Here is a 19,755-nt window from a genome sequence, read left to right as displayed (position 1 = left end):
CACTGGATTACGTCCCGCCCCCTTCTTGTAAAGATGCAGACAAACATTCTTCAACATCTACACATCGTCACCAGTTCACCATCCCAGATACGACATTTTTTTATACCCTCAACTTGGCAACAAGAGGCATCTTATAGATGTGTACAGCATCATTAAAGATTCAGGAAATAATAGATTTTATTTCAGATCAGTGGTCTATAGAACATGTATAATTAAACATCACATATAAAACTGATTACATAATATACAGTAGCTTGTGCCAGCGATTTAAACGTACGGGTTTTCACGTACACACTTGCAAGTAAGTCGTTTGAGGTTGCTTCGATTCTGCTATTTGGCGAATATGCTGTTGAGCGAAGTAAAGAGCCAAAGTTTTTTACTCTGACTGACAAACATGTTGCTGGCACTGTATCGTCGTCGTCGTCGTCCGATCATCCATCGGTAACAATGCATTATTATAACATGTTATGATCCTTCGTGGTATCCTGCGTAAATTTCACTCATAATGCACCCGCGTACAAATTACTACAATATCTCAAAGGTAATTGTATTTTAACACATTCTGAACATTCTGCAACCAAAAAATTGCGATTCTACGTGGAATGGGTGCTGAGATATACTATTGGTACTAATAGGTTTTTATATGGCGTCCATCTTGAAAATCCAATTTAGCCGCTATAATATAATTTGGACAAATGTTTCATATTAAAAGTTGAAAATTATGGCAATGGACAACTTGTGGAAGAAATTTGATGCTTTTATCTGGAATGTCCACATCATTTTATTGGGCTGCTTGAAAAATATACCAAATACGGTCGCCATTTTGATGACGTCATTTGAACAGGTTCCCCACAGGAATTCTAGGTAATTTTCACCTATGAGATAGGACATATACTATCACGAAATATAAAAATTAGCTGGTAATACGATAATTGCCACTTGGACCCCCAAAATGAGCCTCAATCTGCAGGCCTATATGATTCCTAAGAAATGGAGGTCTGGTAGGACTATTCTTAGGAACCGAGGTTCGTAGGACATGCGTTCCTTTTATATTGGGCTCAAATCGAGGCAGGCTTTCTGTTAGATAGTGACTATTTGTATCTGCTATCACCATAATTATATATATATATATATATATATATATATATATATATATATATATATATATATATATATACTAAAAAGAATTTAAGGGTCAGGCGATATTTTCGACATTATTTTCTGAATGTCAATTATATTAGCTAGACCATAATGTCACGCATGGTATTGTTCCATTTTGACGAAAATGGGTCTAAGCAACCCATAAATGAATTAAAATCCACTGTCATTGACACTGTCGACTAGTTCTAATGGCGAAAACATGCTTACATTTGCACGTAAATTAGGGCGAAAGCGAAAGGTCTGCTAAGTGCCCATAACTTGCTTTTTGACAAAGCGCTTCATTTGCACGCTTTGCACGTATATTCCATATTCCCAATGCTGAATTTCCGTATAATTGGAGCTTGCGTTCGTGTACGGTGCACACTCCAAATTCGACAATGGTACGACTTCAACTGACTATCGAAGATCGAGGAAGGGCTATTGCTTGGCTTCATGATGGCAATACGCAAAGAAATGTTGCTCTGAGACTTGGTGTCAGTCAGAGTGTCGTTGGCCGACTGTGGCAACGGTACCAAGCAACGAATTCTGTTCGAAATCGTCCACGTTCGGGAAGACCCAGAAGCACTACAAATAGAGAGGACCGCTACATCACCAATATGGCTCTACGTCAACGCACAACCACTGTACACCGATTACGTGACAATCTGCGGACTGCGACTGGAACTCGAGTGTCTGATCAAACCATACGCAATCATCTGAGAGCCAATAATCTACGTTGCCGTCGCCAGGCTGTTCGACCACCACTCCTACCATGTCACAGAACGGCCAGACGTCACTGGTGCACGCTTTATCTGCGGTGACAACGTGTTCAGTGGGGTCGAGTGATGTTCACTGATGAGTCCAGGTTTAGTCTCCAGTTCAACGACTGTCGGGTTCGTGTCTACAGACGTCCTGGGGAGCGCTTCGCTGACGTTAACGTTAGACAACGTCACCGGTTCGGTGATGGCAGCGTCATGGTGTGGGGCGGCATCTCTATCCACCACAGGACCCCCCTCTATGTGGTGGATGGCAATCTGAATGGAATCCGCTATCTGAATGAGATTATCCGGCCGTTGATTCTCCCAGGCCTTCAGCAGATTGGCGGCGGGGCAGTTCTGCAGGATGACAATGCCAGACCCCACCGCGCCAGGGTAGTAACGGACTTTCTCAGACAACAAGGTATCGCCAGGATGGATTGGCCAGCATATTCGCCTGACTTGGCCCCAATAGAGCACGCCTGGGACGAATTAGGCAGGAGAGTTCGGGATAACCATGCCCCTCCGGCCAACCTTCATGATCTGGGTCAACTTCTTATGGCAGTGGCAGGCCATTCCCCAAGAGTTCTTCAGACGTCTGATCAACAGCATGAGGCAACGATGTGTCAAATGTATTCGCGCCAGGGGTGGATTCGCACACTATTAAACGAATGTTCTAATGTGTAAAATCCATGTTTGACAACCTTCAACTTTGACAGCATGTCATGTGACTTTCTTGTATACAGTGACGTTTATTTGTGTTTTTTTGTAAATATGGAACAATAAATAAAAAATTTGGTGTAGTTTACATCATCAATCTAATACACTCTGAAACTTATTTGGTTATAAATTTTTGACCCTTAAATTCTTTTGAGTAGTATATATATATATATATATATATATATATATATATATATATATATATATATATATATATATATATGTTATATACACAGTCACCATACATGTCGACACACTGACAGATATTGTAAGTTTAATATCCGTGAAAACAAGACGCTTGTCAGGTGTCGCTTGCTATTTTCGTCCACGACAAGTCCTAGAACAATATTTGTATCTCTAATAGATGGCTATATTAAAAAGAGCAATTACAGATCCATCTGTTTCACGTGTAATATTAAATAATATGAAGAGGGCCACTTAGTGCATAGATTAGAAGTATCCAGGGTGTACGCGTATGGCAGTCTTGTTACAGAAAAGGTAAGCATTAGGAAGGAAGAAAATGTTTTATTTAACGACGCACTCAACACATTTTATTTACGGTTATATGGCGACAGACATATGGTGAAGGACCACATAGATATAGAGAGAGGAAACCCGTTGTCACTTCATGGGCTACTCTTTTTCGAATAGCAGCAAGGGAATTTATATGTACCATCTCAGACAGGATGGTACATATCGCGGCCTTTGTTACATCAGTTGTGCAGTACTGGCTGGGACGAAGGCAAGCATTAGATTCAGCTAAATACAATGTCACAACAGTAGCCTAAGGTGTGGATTGGGTTGTTTGGTCGATTAAAAAAAAGATATATTTTGGTGTGTGTGTGTGTGTGTGTGTGTGTGTTTCTCCCAGGTAAAATGCTAGTAATTTCATTTACGATAACTACATAATTGTAACATAAACTATTTTTAATATATTGTTTAATCAAAACCTATCGCATTTTAAGTTTATATTAGAATTTTGAAATTGTTGGATAAAAATTAATTCAATAAATAAGTACAGTCATTTTGGTGATTTTGTCATTGATATTGGCTAGATGTTCGAACGGAAATCCAAACAAACTAACCCCCCCCCCCCCCCCCGAAAAAAAGAAAAAAGATATTGGATATTTTTTATACACTTTCCAAGGCAGAACAGCACATACCATGGCCTGTTATGTACCAGTCATGGGGAATTGGTTATGATGGGAGAAACCCGATTCCATCTAAAGCGATCGTCCCTGCGACCAACTGCACCTCGGGCAAGTGTTTTACCAATTAGCACATACATAATACATAATAATAATTATAATACTCGGAAGGAAAGAAAGAAAGAAATGTTTTATTTAATGACGCACTCAACACATTTTATTTACGGTTATATGGCGTCAGACATATGGTTAAGGACCACATAGATTTTAAGAGGAAACCCGCTGTCGCCACTACATGGGCTACTCTTTTCGATTAGCAGCAAGGGATCTTTTATTTGCGCTTCCCACAGGCAGGATAGCACAAACCATGGCCTTTGTTGAACCAGTTATGGATCACTGGTCAGTGTAAGTGGTTTACACCTACCCACTGAGCCTTGCGGAGCACTCACTCAGGGTTTGGAGACAGTATCTGGATACTCGGAAGGAGTAGCATCAATTATGTGGTAGAAAGTGGGCACTGGAGTAACCGGGGAAGGATGCTCCCTCTCCCATCACTCATCTTGTTCTTTTCCCAGCACCTTTTATATTTTCCTGTCGGCCCATAGCACGTGTAAAAGACAATTTTGTCCACACCCCTCCCCACCCCCTCTCTCTTCCCATATATATGAAATTTTGGCTACGTCAGCGAAAACGGGTTTCTTTTATCACAATACAAACAGTTATTCATCAGAGTGTCATGAAAAAAAGCATTATTTTCTTTAACAATTACACATTCTATAATATGATATAAGAATTCATTTTTCTAATTATTACAGACATCTAACAGATATGACAGATTTGTTGCTTGCTTGTTTCCTTCTGACCGCGCCTAGTTTAGTTATTGGCCGCAACGTTGGAGGTACGTATATACATATACACACACACACACACACACACACACACACACACACACACACACACAGATACATACACATACACATATACGCAGGCTTATTTAGAATATTTTTCGAAATATATAATATCGAATGATCACGAGAGACTGACCTCAACCAACTCTGAAGATAATTGACCACCCTGTTAAAAATCAAATTAACGTTTAACTGTCCCATCCCCACCACAATTGATGTCATCTTCTAACAGCTATGATACTAAATTAAGAAAAGTTAAAGTTTGTTTTGTTTAACGACGTTGAAGGTAGATATATATGGTTTTGCACGTATGCTTATTTAGAATGTTTTCCGAAATATATTTTATCGAATAAATAGAGCACATTGCTTAATTAATCATCGACTATTGGATGTCAAACATTTGGTAATTCTAACACGTATTCATCAAAGAAAACCCGCTACATTTTTTTCTAATGCAGCAAGGGGTCTTTTATATGCACTTTCCAACAGACAGGAAAGCACATACCACGACCATTGACCAGTCGTGGTTCACTGTTTGGGACGTGAAAAACCTAATCAGTTGAATGGATTCACCGAGGAGGTTCGATCCTGCGACGCATGCACCTCAAGCGGTCACTCAACCGACCGAGTTAAATTCCGCACCACTAAATTAAGAATGTAAAATTAAGAATGAAATATAAAACATACTCCCATGCATCCCTAGATGCAGAGGTCGTGGTGGTCAAAGAAATTAAGAAAAGACAGACTACAGGTTATCCTGAAAGTTTGCACTTTGTCCTGCACACCAAGTCTTCTTCCATCAACCTGAGGCTGAAGAGAAACAACCCCGACAACGAAAACGCAGACGTCTTTGTTATTAAACTGGGAAAAGATGGGAAACCTGAGTTAGTGAAGGCTGGTGTTGACAAAACCAAGGTACTTCGGTAGATAACGTAATAAAAGAGACATATAATATAGTAATTAACTTAATATGGTAATTTTGTCATTTAATGCACTGGGCCTATTCTAAACTTTGCAACATATGATTAAATATTAAACCAGTCTACTTTTATAACAGGTCATTAAATATTTTTCTGTAATACATAGTGTTGAATACTTTGTCGTATAAAGCAGCCCATACACGATCAATTTTTATTGACAATGATATTGTCAATTATAAAAATTGACAATATTATTGATCATTAGTGTGTGATATTGAAGCAAGTTTTTGATTGACACAATATATTGACAGAATCAAACATCAGTAGATATTTATTGAAGGTTTCTCAATACTATTGTGTCGTTGGTGGCACTTTGTCAAATTATTGCACACTATTTCATTCTGAAGCCAGTCATCTAAGGAGAAACATGTCCAGGCAGGAAAAAGAAGAGGAGAGAAAATTTCTTCTTCTTTATAAATATAACATTAATAAAATTATCAATCCACTGTCTGCTTTATTTCTTTTATTTTTATTAACTTTGAATTATGCATTTGTTTTCTTCAAAAGCATTTTCTCATATTTACCTATTGATGTCATCATTAATGCAAAATTAGACAAATTAGTATTTTTATGAATATAATGTTAATTATTTAATAATGATTTGCTATTACATCCATACGAAGAAAATATCGATAAAACGCCTGCTCATTTTTTCTAAGTTCCTTAAAGCAGTTGAACATGGCCAAACTTTTTTCTCTGCACTAACCATTGTTTGGACTATGGTTTTCGTTTTTAATGTGTTCGCTTATCAAAAGCAAAGACAATAGCTTAGCGCAATGACTAGAGGACAAATGACTTAAAATATTGTGTAAATAATTGCGTCGTTGGTAGCCAATAAATATTCATCAATAATATGGTATCAATATTATTGTTAATTAAATTGACCGTGTATGGGCTGCTTAAGACAAACCAATCTACTATTGCCACTAACCATTAAATAGTTTCTGTGATAATGTTAAATACTCTACCGTAAGACATTAAACTAATCTACTGTTGTCACAGATCATTAAATATTTCCTACTCAAAAGAATTTAAGGGTCAGACGATATTTTCGACATTATTTTCTGAATGTCAGTTATATTAGCTAGACCATAATGTCACGCATGGTATTGTTCCATTTTGACGAAAGTGGGTCTAAGCAACCCATAAATGAATTAAAATCCACTGTCATTGACACTGTCGACTAGTTCTAATGGCGAAAACATGCTTACATTTGCACGTAAATTAGGGCGAAAGCGAAAGGTCTGCTAAGTGCCCATAACTTGCTTTTTCACAAAGCGCTTCATTTGCACGCTTTGCACGTGTATTCCATGTTCCCAATGCTGAATTTCCGTATAATTGGAGCTTGCGTTCGTGTACGGTGCACACTCCAAATTCGACAATGGTACGACGTCAACTGACTATCGAAGATCGAGGAAGGGCTATTGCTTGGCTTCAGGATGGCAATACGCAAAGAAATGTTGCTCTGAGACTTGGTGTCAGTCAGAGTGTCGTTGGCCGACTGTGGCAACGGTACCAAGCAACGAATTCTGTTCGAAATCGTCCACTTTCGGGAAGACCCCGAAGCACTACAAATAGAGAGGACCGCTACATCACCAATATGTCTCTACGTCAACGCACAACCACTGCACGCCGATTACGTGAGAATCTGCGGACTGCGACTGGAACTCGAGTGTCTGATCAAACCATACGCAATCGTCTGAGAGCCAATAATCTACGCTGCCGTCGCCAGGCTGTTCGACCACCACTCCTACCACGTCACAGAACGGCCAGACGTCACTGGTGCACGCTTTATCTGCGGTGGCAACGTGTTCAGTGGGGTCGAGTGATGTTCACTGATGAGTCCAGGTTTAGTCTCCAGTTCAACGACGGTCGGGTTCGTGTCTACAGACGTCCTGGGGAGCGCTTCGCTGACGTTAACATTAGACAACGTCACCGTTTCGGTGGTGGCAGCGTCATGGTGTGGGCGGCATCTCTATCCACCACAGGACCCCCCTCTATGTGGTGGATGGCAATCTGAATGGAATCCGCTATCTGAATGAGATTATCCGGTCGTTGGTTCTCCCAGGCCTTCAGCAGATTGGCGGCGGGGCAGTTCTGCAGGATGACAATGCCAGACCCCACCGCGCCAGGGTTATAACGGACTTTCTCAGACAACAAGGTATCGCCAGGATGGATTGGCCAGCATATTCGCCTGACTTGGCCCCAATAGAGCACGCCTGGGACGAATTAGGCAGGAGAGTTCGGGATAACCATGCCCCTCCGGCCAACTTTCATGATCTGGGTCAACTTCTTATGGCAGAGTGGCAGGCCATTCCCCAAGAGTTCTTCAGACGTCTGATCAACAGCATGAGGCAACGATGTGTCAAATGTATTCGCGCCAGGGGTGGATTCGCACACTATTAAACGAATGTTCTAATGTGTAAAATCCATGTTTGACAACCTTCAACTTTGACAGCATGTCATGTGACTTTCTTGTATACAGTGACGTTTATTTGTGGTTTTTTGTAAATATGGAACAATAAATTAAATTTTTGGTGTAGTTTACATCATCAATCTAATATACTCTGAAACTTATTTGGTTATAAATTTTTGACCCTTAAATTCTTTTGAGTAGTATATATATACATAGTGTTGAAAACTGCAGTACATAAAGCGGGACTGCATTTTTCAAGAATCTTCATTTGTTATTGAATTTTTCAAACGTTTGTACTTTGTCACGACTTCGCATGGAATCTGTCCGCAGGAGACCGCCACGTACCGAGATCGAGCAGTTGGCGGATTGTTTAACGTCTACAACGATTGCATCAAAGGTTTACGATCAACGTGCCAGCGCTCGTTAGTAAGTATTTGGCCTTGTACACCACTTTAAGTTGCAATCCTGGAAATTCCTGCTTATCATACTTTAATTTGCAAACTTGGATATTTACTACATAACAACAAACAAAGCATTCATTGATCTATAATCGAAACCATAACGTTACGTATCTTTGCTTTTGTTTGTTTTGTTTATAGCCTCTCTCTCTCTCTCTCTCTCTCTCTCTCTCTCTCTCTCTCTCTCTCTCTCTCTCTCTCTCTCTCTCTCTCTCTCTCTCTCTCTCTTTTTATACGGCTTGAAATAATGACAATTTTACCATTCTTTGTGGGGACACACTGTTGTCCACTGAACAAGCTTACATGTGTGCCTGTACCCATGGCTTTTTATTCGCGTGCGACAAAACATATTACAGACCAGGACAGAATTCTGTCTCATATTTTCATTTTAAAAAAGAGCAATCTATGTTTATTATCTACGTCAGTGGGGTATAATGTACGTGGATGGAGAACCTTGTGAACTGAGTCGAATGGACGCGGACGGGCGAAAACGAAATGATGACAGCGGCACCTCCGGACAGTATCTTCTGAAGAGAAGAACCACCGTTGGCGCAAGTCTGTACGCGTCAGTTTTAACAGGTATGTTGAACATCGTCTTGATGTGACATTGTAATCACTTCTGTTTGTTCAATTATTTATATGTAATAAAATACATGTATTTAACCTGACATCATTGGGTTACACACGAGAAAGAAATCTAAATTAGCATTAGCAAAATACATAGTATAATATTATTGACCATATGTTGTTGGGTTATGTTGTTGTGTCTTTTGTTTGTTTGTTTGGGTTCTTTTGTTGTTGTTGTTGGGGTTTTGTGTGTGTGTGTGTGTGTGTGTGTGTGTGTGTGTGTTTTGTGTGTGTGTATTTGTGTGTGTGTTTTGTGTATGTGTTTTGTGTTTGTGTGTGTGTGTGTGTGTGTGTTTGTGTGTGTTTTGTGTTTGTGTATATGTGTTTTGTGTGTGGGAGTGTGTTTTATGGGGGGCGGGGGGTTGTTGTTTTGTTTGGATTTTGTTTTTGGATTTTGTTTTGGGGGGGGGGGGGTGTCTTGGGGTGTTGTCACTAGTTGTGTGGGTTTTTAACTGTTTAAATAATGCTTCTGCCTTCACTGAATATAATGGCAGCTGCGTAGTATATTCGTAAATTACCGAAGCACCTTTTTAAAAATTAAATTATTAATTAATATTTATACGGGCCTGATTATATTAATTTATGCTTTCCACATGCACCAATTTAGATAGACTCTCTGAGGACGAAACGAAAAGAGATACATCACAGTGGATTGTGAACGAGGAGAAAAACACGTACGGAATTGAACTGGTCATGATTGCCGATTACGCTTTGTATAAAGAGTAAGTTGTCATGGTTATTGTAAGCTTACTTAGTTTACCCGCACACGTAGCCGTACGGGAACAGCGCTAAGGATTCGGTGGCTCGTCTCATCCCCACCCCACTAAAAACAAGTCACTAATTTCACACGCGCGCGCGCTCGCACACACAAACACACACCAAATATACAAACCAAACAACAATCAAAACAAACACCTTGAAATATCCTAAATTTCACAACTCCTCCTTTAAACTCTTTCCTGCATAGCCAGTGGCGAATCCAGAAAATCCATTTGAGGGGGGAGGGGGCAATGACATGAGGCGGAATGCCAATGTAACTTTGGTGGAGGTTTGGAAGGGATCGTAAAAAATGAAAATTAATATATAATAAAATTATAACTGTCGCAAAATGTTAGGGTCCCTGCCCCCCCCCCCCCCTTGATCCGCCTCTGATAACAGTGAGTAAGCTATAATTAAGTGCAGCCATGATCGATAATTTGGTTCTGACTGTACGACTAATGGTTGACTCTGTATATGTTATCTTGTCCTATTGCAGTCTATCAAAACACAATGCCAGTCTAACACCACAACGTCAGCGACTAGAGAACATCAACAGAGTGAGAAGCCATCTGTCCAACATCGTTAATGGCGTAAGTGATTCACGAGTCCATGCCATTACTACTGAAATCTGTCGTTTGCAGACATACGCCTTGGTCATTCAGATTTGCCAAGCTAGTGGCAGTGAGAGTGGCAGTCTTCCTTCGAACGAAAGAATAGACGAAGATAATTTTGTCTAACGATACCTCAACACATTTAAACTATATGGCTCTTTGGTTTGTAACATATGGTTATTTCGACGCTTGGTCAAGAGATAATGATAGTAACAACTCTGGCAATTAAGGAAATAGCTACAGAAGAAAAAAAAATGCCGTAAAAACAATAGTCTCCATGGCATATTCCACGGCAGTTTTGTGGACAATATGTGAGAGGGGAGTTTCATTTGTGAGTATTACAAAAATAAATAATTAATTAAAAAAGTGACATATAAAATTGAAAGTTCCATGGCAAAATAAATGGCTTGGAAAATTGAAAACACCGCTTTGCCGATTACTGTACATGGTTAATTGCCAGGGCCCAATTTCACCAAACATCGTAAGTCTAGTTTTGCACGTAAACGTAAATCTACGACTAAAACACAATTCTTATTAATATTATAGTTCAACAAATATAGTTAGAAGAACAGATATTTCATTTTCTTCTGTTTTTAAAAAATTGATGTCAGACACGTGTGAACGCACGACAGGTATAACTGCTAGTAGCAGACGTAAACTTGAGATGTTTAGTGAAATGGGCTCCAGGGTTGCACAAATCCCACTGTAAACAAATATATATCCAAATATAGAACTAATATAGGACTTATTTTGTGCTGGTTTTTCGACGTTTCCTACTTAAAAAATACTTGACAATTTCGAAACAATATACATTTTGTAGTTCTGTTACTATAGACTTACATTATTTTCAGATGGACTTGCGTTACAATGGCATTGACGATCCCAATATGTTCATTTACGTTCGAAGTGTGGCGTATGCGATTATGGAGGTTCGTAAAAGTTTAAAAACTTTGTTTTGTTTAACAACGTCACAAGAGCACATTCATTTCTTAATCATCGGCTATTAGATGTCAAACATGACAATTGTGACACGTTGTTTTCAGAGGAAACCCGCTACAGTTGTTTTTATTAGTAACATGGAATCTTATATATATAAGTTCCCCACATACTGGACAGCGCATACCACGGCCTTTGATAAACCAATCATGGGACACTGGTTGGTATTGGGGCAAGCTCAACCAGAGAATGGTCCACTGAAAGGGTTCGACCATTATGGCACCTCGGGCGAGCGTTCTACTGACTGAGATAGACCCCGTCTCCGTGTGTAACACAGACCATATTATTAATTATCACGACACATAAAAATACATATGTTCCAGCAGTGGTCGAAATACTGCTATCCGACCGGATTTTTCCGGTCAACACTACCACATGCCGGGAGATATTTTTGCCTGCCGTCCGGACTGCCAATTATTTTGTGTTTATAATTTATGATCATGTTTGGTCCGACAGAATTGTAGCTTGTCGGACAATATCAGCTAGTTTCAATCCCTGATATGTTCCAGGAACCTTGGATGTCCCAGTTTACAGAGGGAAAACCTCAAGGTGAAGGTCGCCGTGCAGTAGCAGACGCTTTGAAATCACTTTCCGAGTTTACAAAATGGATACACGAGGCAGAAGGGGTGCCATCATTTGATCACGCTATGTGTGTTACTGGGTAAGAAGGATAAAACATGAGTTTACACATATATTTACACCTAATAAAAACATAATATAATAAAACAGATAATTTATATTAGTTGATGCCACCCTGCTAAAAGAAACACACAAAACAAAACAAAACAAACAAAAAACAACTAACAAAAAAACAACAACCCACAATGAAAATAATAATAAAAAAGAACCCCCAAAAAACAACAAACAACAAACAAACATAACCGAACCAAGCAGACAAGAGATAACCAACCAACTCCAGCCTCTCTAACTCCTACTAAAAAAGGAAAAAAGAAAGAAAACACACACACACACACACACACACACACACACATTCGAAAAGTTTTATATTCGAACTGACAGACTCTAGTTTTAAACACTACAGCATATTTTTCACTATCAGAGCCGTTTATGATCACTGAAAGCAAACATTACTTATATTTTATTGTTTAGATTATCCATTTCCGTAGAACCGAAGTGTTTCTGGTCATCCTTGTTGTTTCAAATATCACAAAATGCATTTGTCATATTGATTCGAGTTCGTCTATTTTTTAAGGATATTTTCCGGTTTTAACGTCACAGATTCTTGTTTCATTCTGTTGTAACTTTATCCAAGGGTGTTACAGGTTTGTAGATTAACTAAGTTTAGTGTCCATGTTTACGGGTTAAAACTAGGGTCTGCGACTTTAAAAGAATGGCTCTAATTGATGACGTAAAATTATGTTTTTCAGAAACGACATTGCGTACAAAGGAGACACGGCCACTTTAGGTAAGAGTAAACGGATCTGAAACCAGCTTTTAATTGTATCAGTCTGACATTGTATCAGTATGCGTGTGGTAGACATTAAAGTGAACGTGTGTTAATTTAGTGAAACTAGCAATAGCTATACCCAGAAGTCATAAATAGCATAGACCTATGTTAAGTACGTTTATTTATTAAAGTGCGAATACTTTTCATTAAACGTTATACATAGAATGTATTCCGGTTTCATGAAATTTTATTGGCTTACGTATGCCTTTTTATTCCTACAACTTATCAATCTTAATATTTTAACCGTAACTCTTTTCACATATGGGTAAAGCAGACTAATTACAATCTATTTGTCGAATATTGAATTCTTGGACAAGATAATGGTTGACAATGACACTGTTTACAAAGAACACGACAGTCACATCATTTGGTGCCATATGTAATGTTGTTTTTGAGCTTCTGATTTTCTTTCATGTAAAGAAAGAAAAAGAAAGAAATGTTTTATTTAATGACGCACTCAACACATTTTATTTACGGTTATATGTCGTCAGACATATGGTTAAGGACCACACAGATTTTGAGAGGAAACCTGCTGTCACCACTACCTGAGCTACTCTTTCCGATTAGCAGCAAGGGATCTTTTATTTGCGCTTCCCACAGGCAGGATAGCACAAACCATGGCCTTTGTTGAACCAGTTATGGATCACTGGTCGGTGCAAGTGGTTTACACCTACCCATTGAGCCTTGCGGAACACTCACTCAGGGTTTGGAGTCGGTATCTGGATTAAAAATCCCATGCCTCGACTGGGATCCGAACCCAGTACCTGCCAGCCTGTAGACCGATGGCCTAACCACGACGCCACCGAGGCCGGTTTCATGTAAAGAGTCAATCGTTGTTTTTCCCCATCTATTTCCCATGTATATATAGAGGGTTCGTCACAAGTATTTTTTTAATATGGAAAATATAAACCGAGGCTTATTTTCATATTTATATTCTAAAATTTGCATACTTATGTCTCGAAATACGTTATTTATGCATGTCCATTGCATTAATATAGTAGTACTATGATAAATTATATTATATTACTGGATTCCGTTTTAGGAATAGCCTACGTGAAAGCCATATGCAAGAGAGACCGCACGTCACTGATAGAGTATCACAGGAATCTGATGGGAGCGGTGGAAACAGCAACGCACGAACTCGGACACAAGTGAGAGCAAACGGTTTACTAGTCAGTATGTTAACGGCTTCATAATTGGCTCTTAATTAGTGAGCAGATCGTGACATGTGTACGTGTACCTTTACCCACTAGGTGCGAAGACAAGGTGTTATAAAGGGACAGGGAATGAAGACAGACAAGACAGACAGACATACAGACAGACGGTTTATTAAGTCATTTCCAAAGTTAGCCTAAAGTTCGTTTTGTTTTACACTACTAGAGCACATTGGTTACTTAATCATCGACTTTTGGATGTAAAACATTACTAGAATTTTAAAATTCATACGACTATCTACATTAGAGAAGGAAAAGCCCCTCCCCCTCCCAACCCCCACCCCACTAAAACCAAATTTAACAAATCACCAAATCACAGAAATCAGTGAGCACTAACTACACGAACACAAGCCAGTCTGTATAAAGAGTTTGAGACGACTGTGTAAGCAAGTTTAATTAAAAACAAAAACACATTGATCACTTCGAGATCACAGGAGAAATTATACATTATGTGTGAAATGTTGAACTTTTTATGACATAAGACTTAACGCTTGGCACTTAGAGAAACGGTTTAAAAAGCAGTGGTTAAGGAGTTTGAGAGAAAACTTTTACAAGGCAATATTTAATGAGTTTTAAGAGCTATTAAAAATCAACATAAAATTTGGGACCTATGATTATCTCCAACACACACACTCACACACACACACACACACACACACACACACACACACACACACTCCCACGCCAACGCAACTTCTACAGTTTTAAATGTAAAAAGTGTAATACATAAGTATTAACTGAGATGTTACTAATTATTGTTATTTCGTATCACACATAACCTGCTGTGTATCTTCTCTCACTAGTCTTGGAGCCGCTCATGACGGGGAAAACAACAACTGTGAGAGCTCCAGCCAGTACATAATGGCGTCCTTCGTTGGCAGACGACATGACCAGATCAAGTTGAATCCGTGGAAGTTCTCGCCGTGCTCTGTGAACTATTTCAAGAAGTCTCTCTCCAATATTAAAAAGTAGGTAACACGCTGAATATGCTGATACATATTTAAAGGGACATACCCTAGTTTTTAAACACTGAGACATACTTTTGACTATTATAGCCCTTTTTGATAATTAAAATCATACTTTACTTAGATTTTATGGTTTAGATTATCAATTTCCGTACATCCGAAGTGGTTTTGGTCATCCTGGTGGTTTTAATATCACAAAATGCATTTCTCATATTTTTTAAAAACACACGCGCGTCTGAGAAGTAACAGTTATGGAGTCGAGTTTTAGTCTATTTTTAGAGAGTATTTCACTGTTTCAAAGTCACAGAACTCATGTTTCACTCAATTGTTACTTTATCCAAATGTTTTACATGTTTATAGATTACCTAAACTTAGTGTTAATTTTCACGGGTTGAAACTAGGGTATGTCCCTTTAAGGCTGGTAAGTAGAGACTATTGGGATCGCATCTTGATACCGGCTTCCACCCAGAGCGACTTTTCTCTCATTAACAATTGTCCATTAATCCACGGTCCTGGATAAACAACCCAGAAAGCTGAGTTGTGCGCCTAGAAAGCTGAGTTGCATGCCTAGGATAGCGTGCTTGAACCTTAATTGGAAATAAGCACGAAATGTTTTTTTCTAAAATCTATATAACAGTAAACATTCGCCACCGTTCAGTCTTTATACACTTTCTAGCATACATTAATTTTGATACGTCGCCACAGCCCATACTGCAGTAATTAATGTTTCAGACATGGAGAAAACTGTCTGGAAAATACAGCAAAAACCGGTAACCCTGCTGAATATAGGTACCACACATCGAGACTTCCGGGACAGATTTACTCAGCTGACGAACAGTGCAAGTTTATCAAAGGACAGGAGTCTCACTTTTGTAGTGTATGTTTTCTGAGATGATGGCATGATTTTCTGTGAAATTTATGGCATGCTCTTCTTAAATAGTCCTATAGCATGCTATATTTTATGGCATGCTTTTCTGAAATACTCTTATGACATGCTTTTCTGAAATTATATTATGGCTAGCTCGAAGGTCTAAGATATAAACAGACCAACGCTAGAGGACACTCGAGCTATCTTATGGCATGCTTTTATGAGATAGACTTATGACATGCTATAGTCTTATAACATGCTTTTTAAAAAATATTCTTATGGCATGTTTTTCTGAGATAGCTTCAGGCATACTTTTCTGAGAGTCTTATGGCATGTTTTTCTGAGATAATCTGATGGCATATTTTATCTGAAGTAGTCCTGTGGCATGCTTTTATGAAATAGTTCTAAGACATACTATAGTCATATGGCATGTTTTTCTGATAGTCTTATGGCATGTTTGTTTTCTAAGATAGCATGATTGCATGCTTTACTGAGGTAGTCTTATAGCATACTTTTAAAAATAGTCTTATGGCATGCTTTTCTGAAATAGTTAATGTTGTGGGGTGAGGGAAGTTAAACAGATGAAAGATTCAACTGATATTGTACGACACGGTAATAACAAAAATCAAAAATACACAAACACCAAATGTCTTCCTTTGACATTGTTAAATGTTTGTATATCCAAATGATAATATATCCCAATCTGACTGAAATTAAATCGTACTACCAAGTCTGTCTTGGATGTCTTCATTAGTAGATCCACAATGATCCGATACCGTTCCATATATCCAGTTAAACATTCGTCATGAACAGTCATTCAGAATAAGTTAAGCTGTTGGTAAATTTAAACATAAAAACATCTGTCTTTAGTCCGATCTACTAACCAAAATCCACAATTTTGACAGGTAAAGTTGGCATTGTGCCTCAATTTATGTACAGCAATCATAAGCGTATAAGACGGGGGGGTGGGGGCAAAAATGATGCAGATATCCGGGCAAGATGTGCTAATATGAGACCTTTTTACAAAGTATTTCAATCATACTACCCTCAAACTTAGTTGTAATCCAAGTAAAAATGCGTAATGATTCGTTTGCATCCCTATGTAACTGTTTGGTAGTAATGCTAATATAAACAAATCTTGTTATCCAGATTTGGGCATTTTTGTTTAATTCGGGCAAAAGCCAACCTGCCTCCCTACAAAAACGGGAGCCCGTACGCCTATGACAGCAATTAACTGGGCAAGATATTAACGAGTAATGGTGCGTAATTTAATTGTTACTAAGAAGTCATAACGTTCTATTTGCAGTGGTTGATTCGCCCAGAAGAGGTGTGTACGCGACTCGCCTGCTTGATGCCCGGCCCGCACTACTTGGAGACGAAGTGTCAGGTGTACAGCGCGGCTCGCGGTACCTCGTGTGGACACAGAAAGGTGTGCGTGGTGTCGTCTGCAGCATCACATCATAGCAATACACTTTTGCATTACATATGTAGCAATCAATAGGGGAAACGGTGGTAGTTCTTTTGTTATTGTTACTAAGGGTCTGGGGGGGGGGGGGGGGGGGTATTAAAGGTGTTATATATTATAGTTACAAATGTCTAATCTCTCTCTCTCTCTCTCTCTCTCTCTCTCTCTCTCTCTCTCTGTCTGTCTGTCTGTCTGTCTGTCTGTGTGTGTGTGTGTTTACGGGGTGGTGTTTGGTTTTTTTTAAAGTATTTAGGTATATATATAGTAATTGATTAGTCAAAACAATATAATTCAGTTAGTTAATCCTTGAAATACGATTACTTTAGGGGTGGATCTAAGAGAGGATGACTTGTGGTCGGGTATGCCACTCAAGACCGTATGTCTTTTTTCCCTGTTCATGTTCATTTTCACTTTACATTTAAGCGTAATCACCAGTTAGTTATGCTTCTCACGTTGAGTGTTGCCCGTCTCCATCAGTCACTCGGAGATGTTCTCTTTCTCGTTTCAGTGGTGCATTGACGGCAAGTGTCAGTACGACCAAAGGGCGCCTATGATGCAGTATACAAATGTGATATAATGCCCAACAACATTTGTTACTGGGTGAAAAATTAAAAAAATAAAATAAATGTGATTTACAATCTGCAGTTTTAATAAACTTATTTAGTGTAATGCATAAAAAAGAACTCAAAAAAAAAAAACAAGAACCTTTTTTCTTTTCTTTTTTACTGTATTAAATGTTATAAAATCATACATACATACATACATACATACATAAAGACATTATGTATGTAAGCTATGTATCAAATTGAAATATTTACCATTATGGACAACATGATAAGCTGGGGTTTTTTTTCAAGTGTTCAGTTGCATATTTTTCTCTCAATCTGACTTTATAAAGTGGACCTTTTTCCTTTTCTTTTTAAAAAAAACAAAAAACAAATCACCCTATATATTATATTACTTGTGATTTGACTTTTAGTAAAGATGTATATGAGTATATTTATTTATATTTAAAATGTCCCAGATACTATAGTCCGTCCCACGGGGAACGACTTTATTCATAATATGGAATTTACTACAAGTTATTTATTTCTAAATTGCCCACAAAAATATATTTTTTGTTTGTTTTGTTTTGTTATTTCCCAAACACTTTTACTTGCCTTCTTACTTCATACCAAACTTAAATTATTTATAAAAACACATTTTTGTAGCAGGATTGGACGGACTATATATAGATTTTATACCATTTTTATTTTATATTTCGAAAACCTTTCCTAACCGTAACTGAAACACAGCGAAGGTTATTACCCTAACATAGTAGTAAAATTCATCAAGACAATCTCGTACCATACCGTTAATCCATTGGCATAGCGAAGGGGGACAATGCCCCTTTTTGTTGGGGGGGGGGGGGGAGGGGCAACCACAGGTACCCCCAAACAGAAACCCGTAATACAAAGAAAGAAAGAAATGTTTTATTTAACGACACACTCAACACATTTTATTTACGGTTATATGGCGTCAGACATATGGTTAAGGACCACGCAGATTTTGAGAGGAAACTCGCTGTCGCCACATAGGCTACTCTTTTACGACAGGCAGCAAGGGATTTTTATTTGCGCTTCCCACAGGCAGGATAGCACAAACCATGGCCTTTGTTGAACCAGTTATGGATCACTGGTCGGTGCAAGTGGTTTACACCTACCCATTGAGCCTTGCGGAGCACTCACTCAGGGTTTGGAGTCGGTATCATGATTAAAAATCCCATGCCTCGACTGGGATCCGAACCCAGTACCTACCAGCCTGTAGACCGATGGCCTGCCACGACGCCACCGAGGCCGGTCCCCGTAATACAAATGCTATAGTTACATATATACTCTTTATTACTATGATATATCTGACGTTGTTGTTTGGGGATACCTGTGGGGGCAACTGAGTAGTTAATAGTCTAAAAATCCTTTTCTTTAACTTTCTATAATTCTTTCCGAATTTTTTCTGGGGGGCAACTGCCCCCCTTGCCCCCATGCTAGCTACGGCCCTGATATTTGATCCGCTATGCACTTTCTCCGCACACAGGACAACACATTCCACAGCCTTTACTATACGAGTCGTAGTGGCACTGGTTGGGACGTGAAGAAATCCCACTGGAAAATGGGTCCATTGAGGTGGTTCGATCCTACGACACAGCACCTCAGGCGAGCGCTGTATCAACTGATCGGCTAGAAAGCAACGTTAAATTTTTAAACAGCATATTGCGGAA

General features: G+C 38.8%; 1 protein-coding gene across 1 annotated transcript; it reads left to right on the top strand.

Annotated features, from left to right (window-relative positions):
• The first annotated feature begins 3,090 nt into the window (after positions 1-3,090).
• Positions 3,091-18,017, top strand: LOC121381618 (zinc metalloproteinase/disintegrin-like). The gene is made up of 15 exons (XM_041510954.1): positions 3,091-3,113; positions 4,579-4,661; positions 5,375-5,586; positions 8,398-8,493; positions 8,951-9,104; positions 9,760-9,874; positions 10,408-10,501; positions 11,374-11,451; positions 12,028-12,179; positions 12,907-12,944; positions 14,029-14,137; positions 15,004-15,168; positions 15,898-16,042; positions 17,340-17,462; positions 17,922-18,017. Exons 1-15 carry the CDS (start codon positions 3,091-3,093, stop codon positions 18,015-18,017), a joined length of 1,683 nt encoding a protein of 560 aa, XP_041366888.1.
• Positions 18,018-19,755: the final 1,738 nt, after the last annotated feature.

The sequence above is a fragment of the Gigantopelta aegis genome, chromosome 9 (assembly GCF_016097555.1).
Source record: "Gigantopelta aegis isolate Gae_Host chromosome 9, Gae_host_genome, whole genome shotgun sequence".
NCBI classification, from domain to species: Eukaryota; Metazoa; Mollusca; class Gastropoda; order Neomphalida; family Peltospiridae; genus Gigantopelta; species Gigantopelta aegis.
This window is presented reverse-complemented; position numbering and strand designations above follow the sequence as displayed.

Bases quoted from the DNA above. Each gene is read 5' to 3' on its own strand.
- LOC121381618 (XM_041510954.1), top strand. From the start codon at position 3,091: ATGGCAGTCTTGTTACAGAAAAG. The intron at 9,105-9,759 runs GTATGTTGAACA...GCACCAATTTAG, and splicing joins GTACGCGTCAGTTTTAACAG to ATAGACTCTCTGAGGACGAA. The intron at 12,945-14,028 runs GTAAGAGTAAAC...ATTCCGTTTTAG, and splicing joins AGGAGACACGGCCACTTTAG to GAATAGCCTACGTGAAAGCC.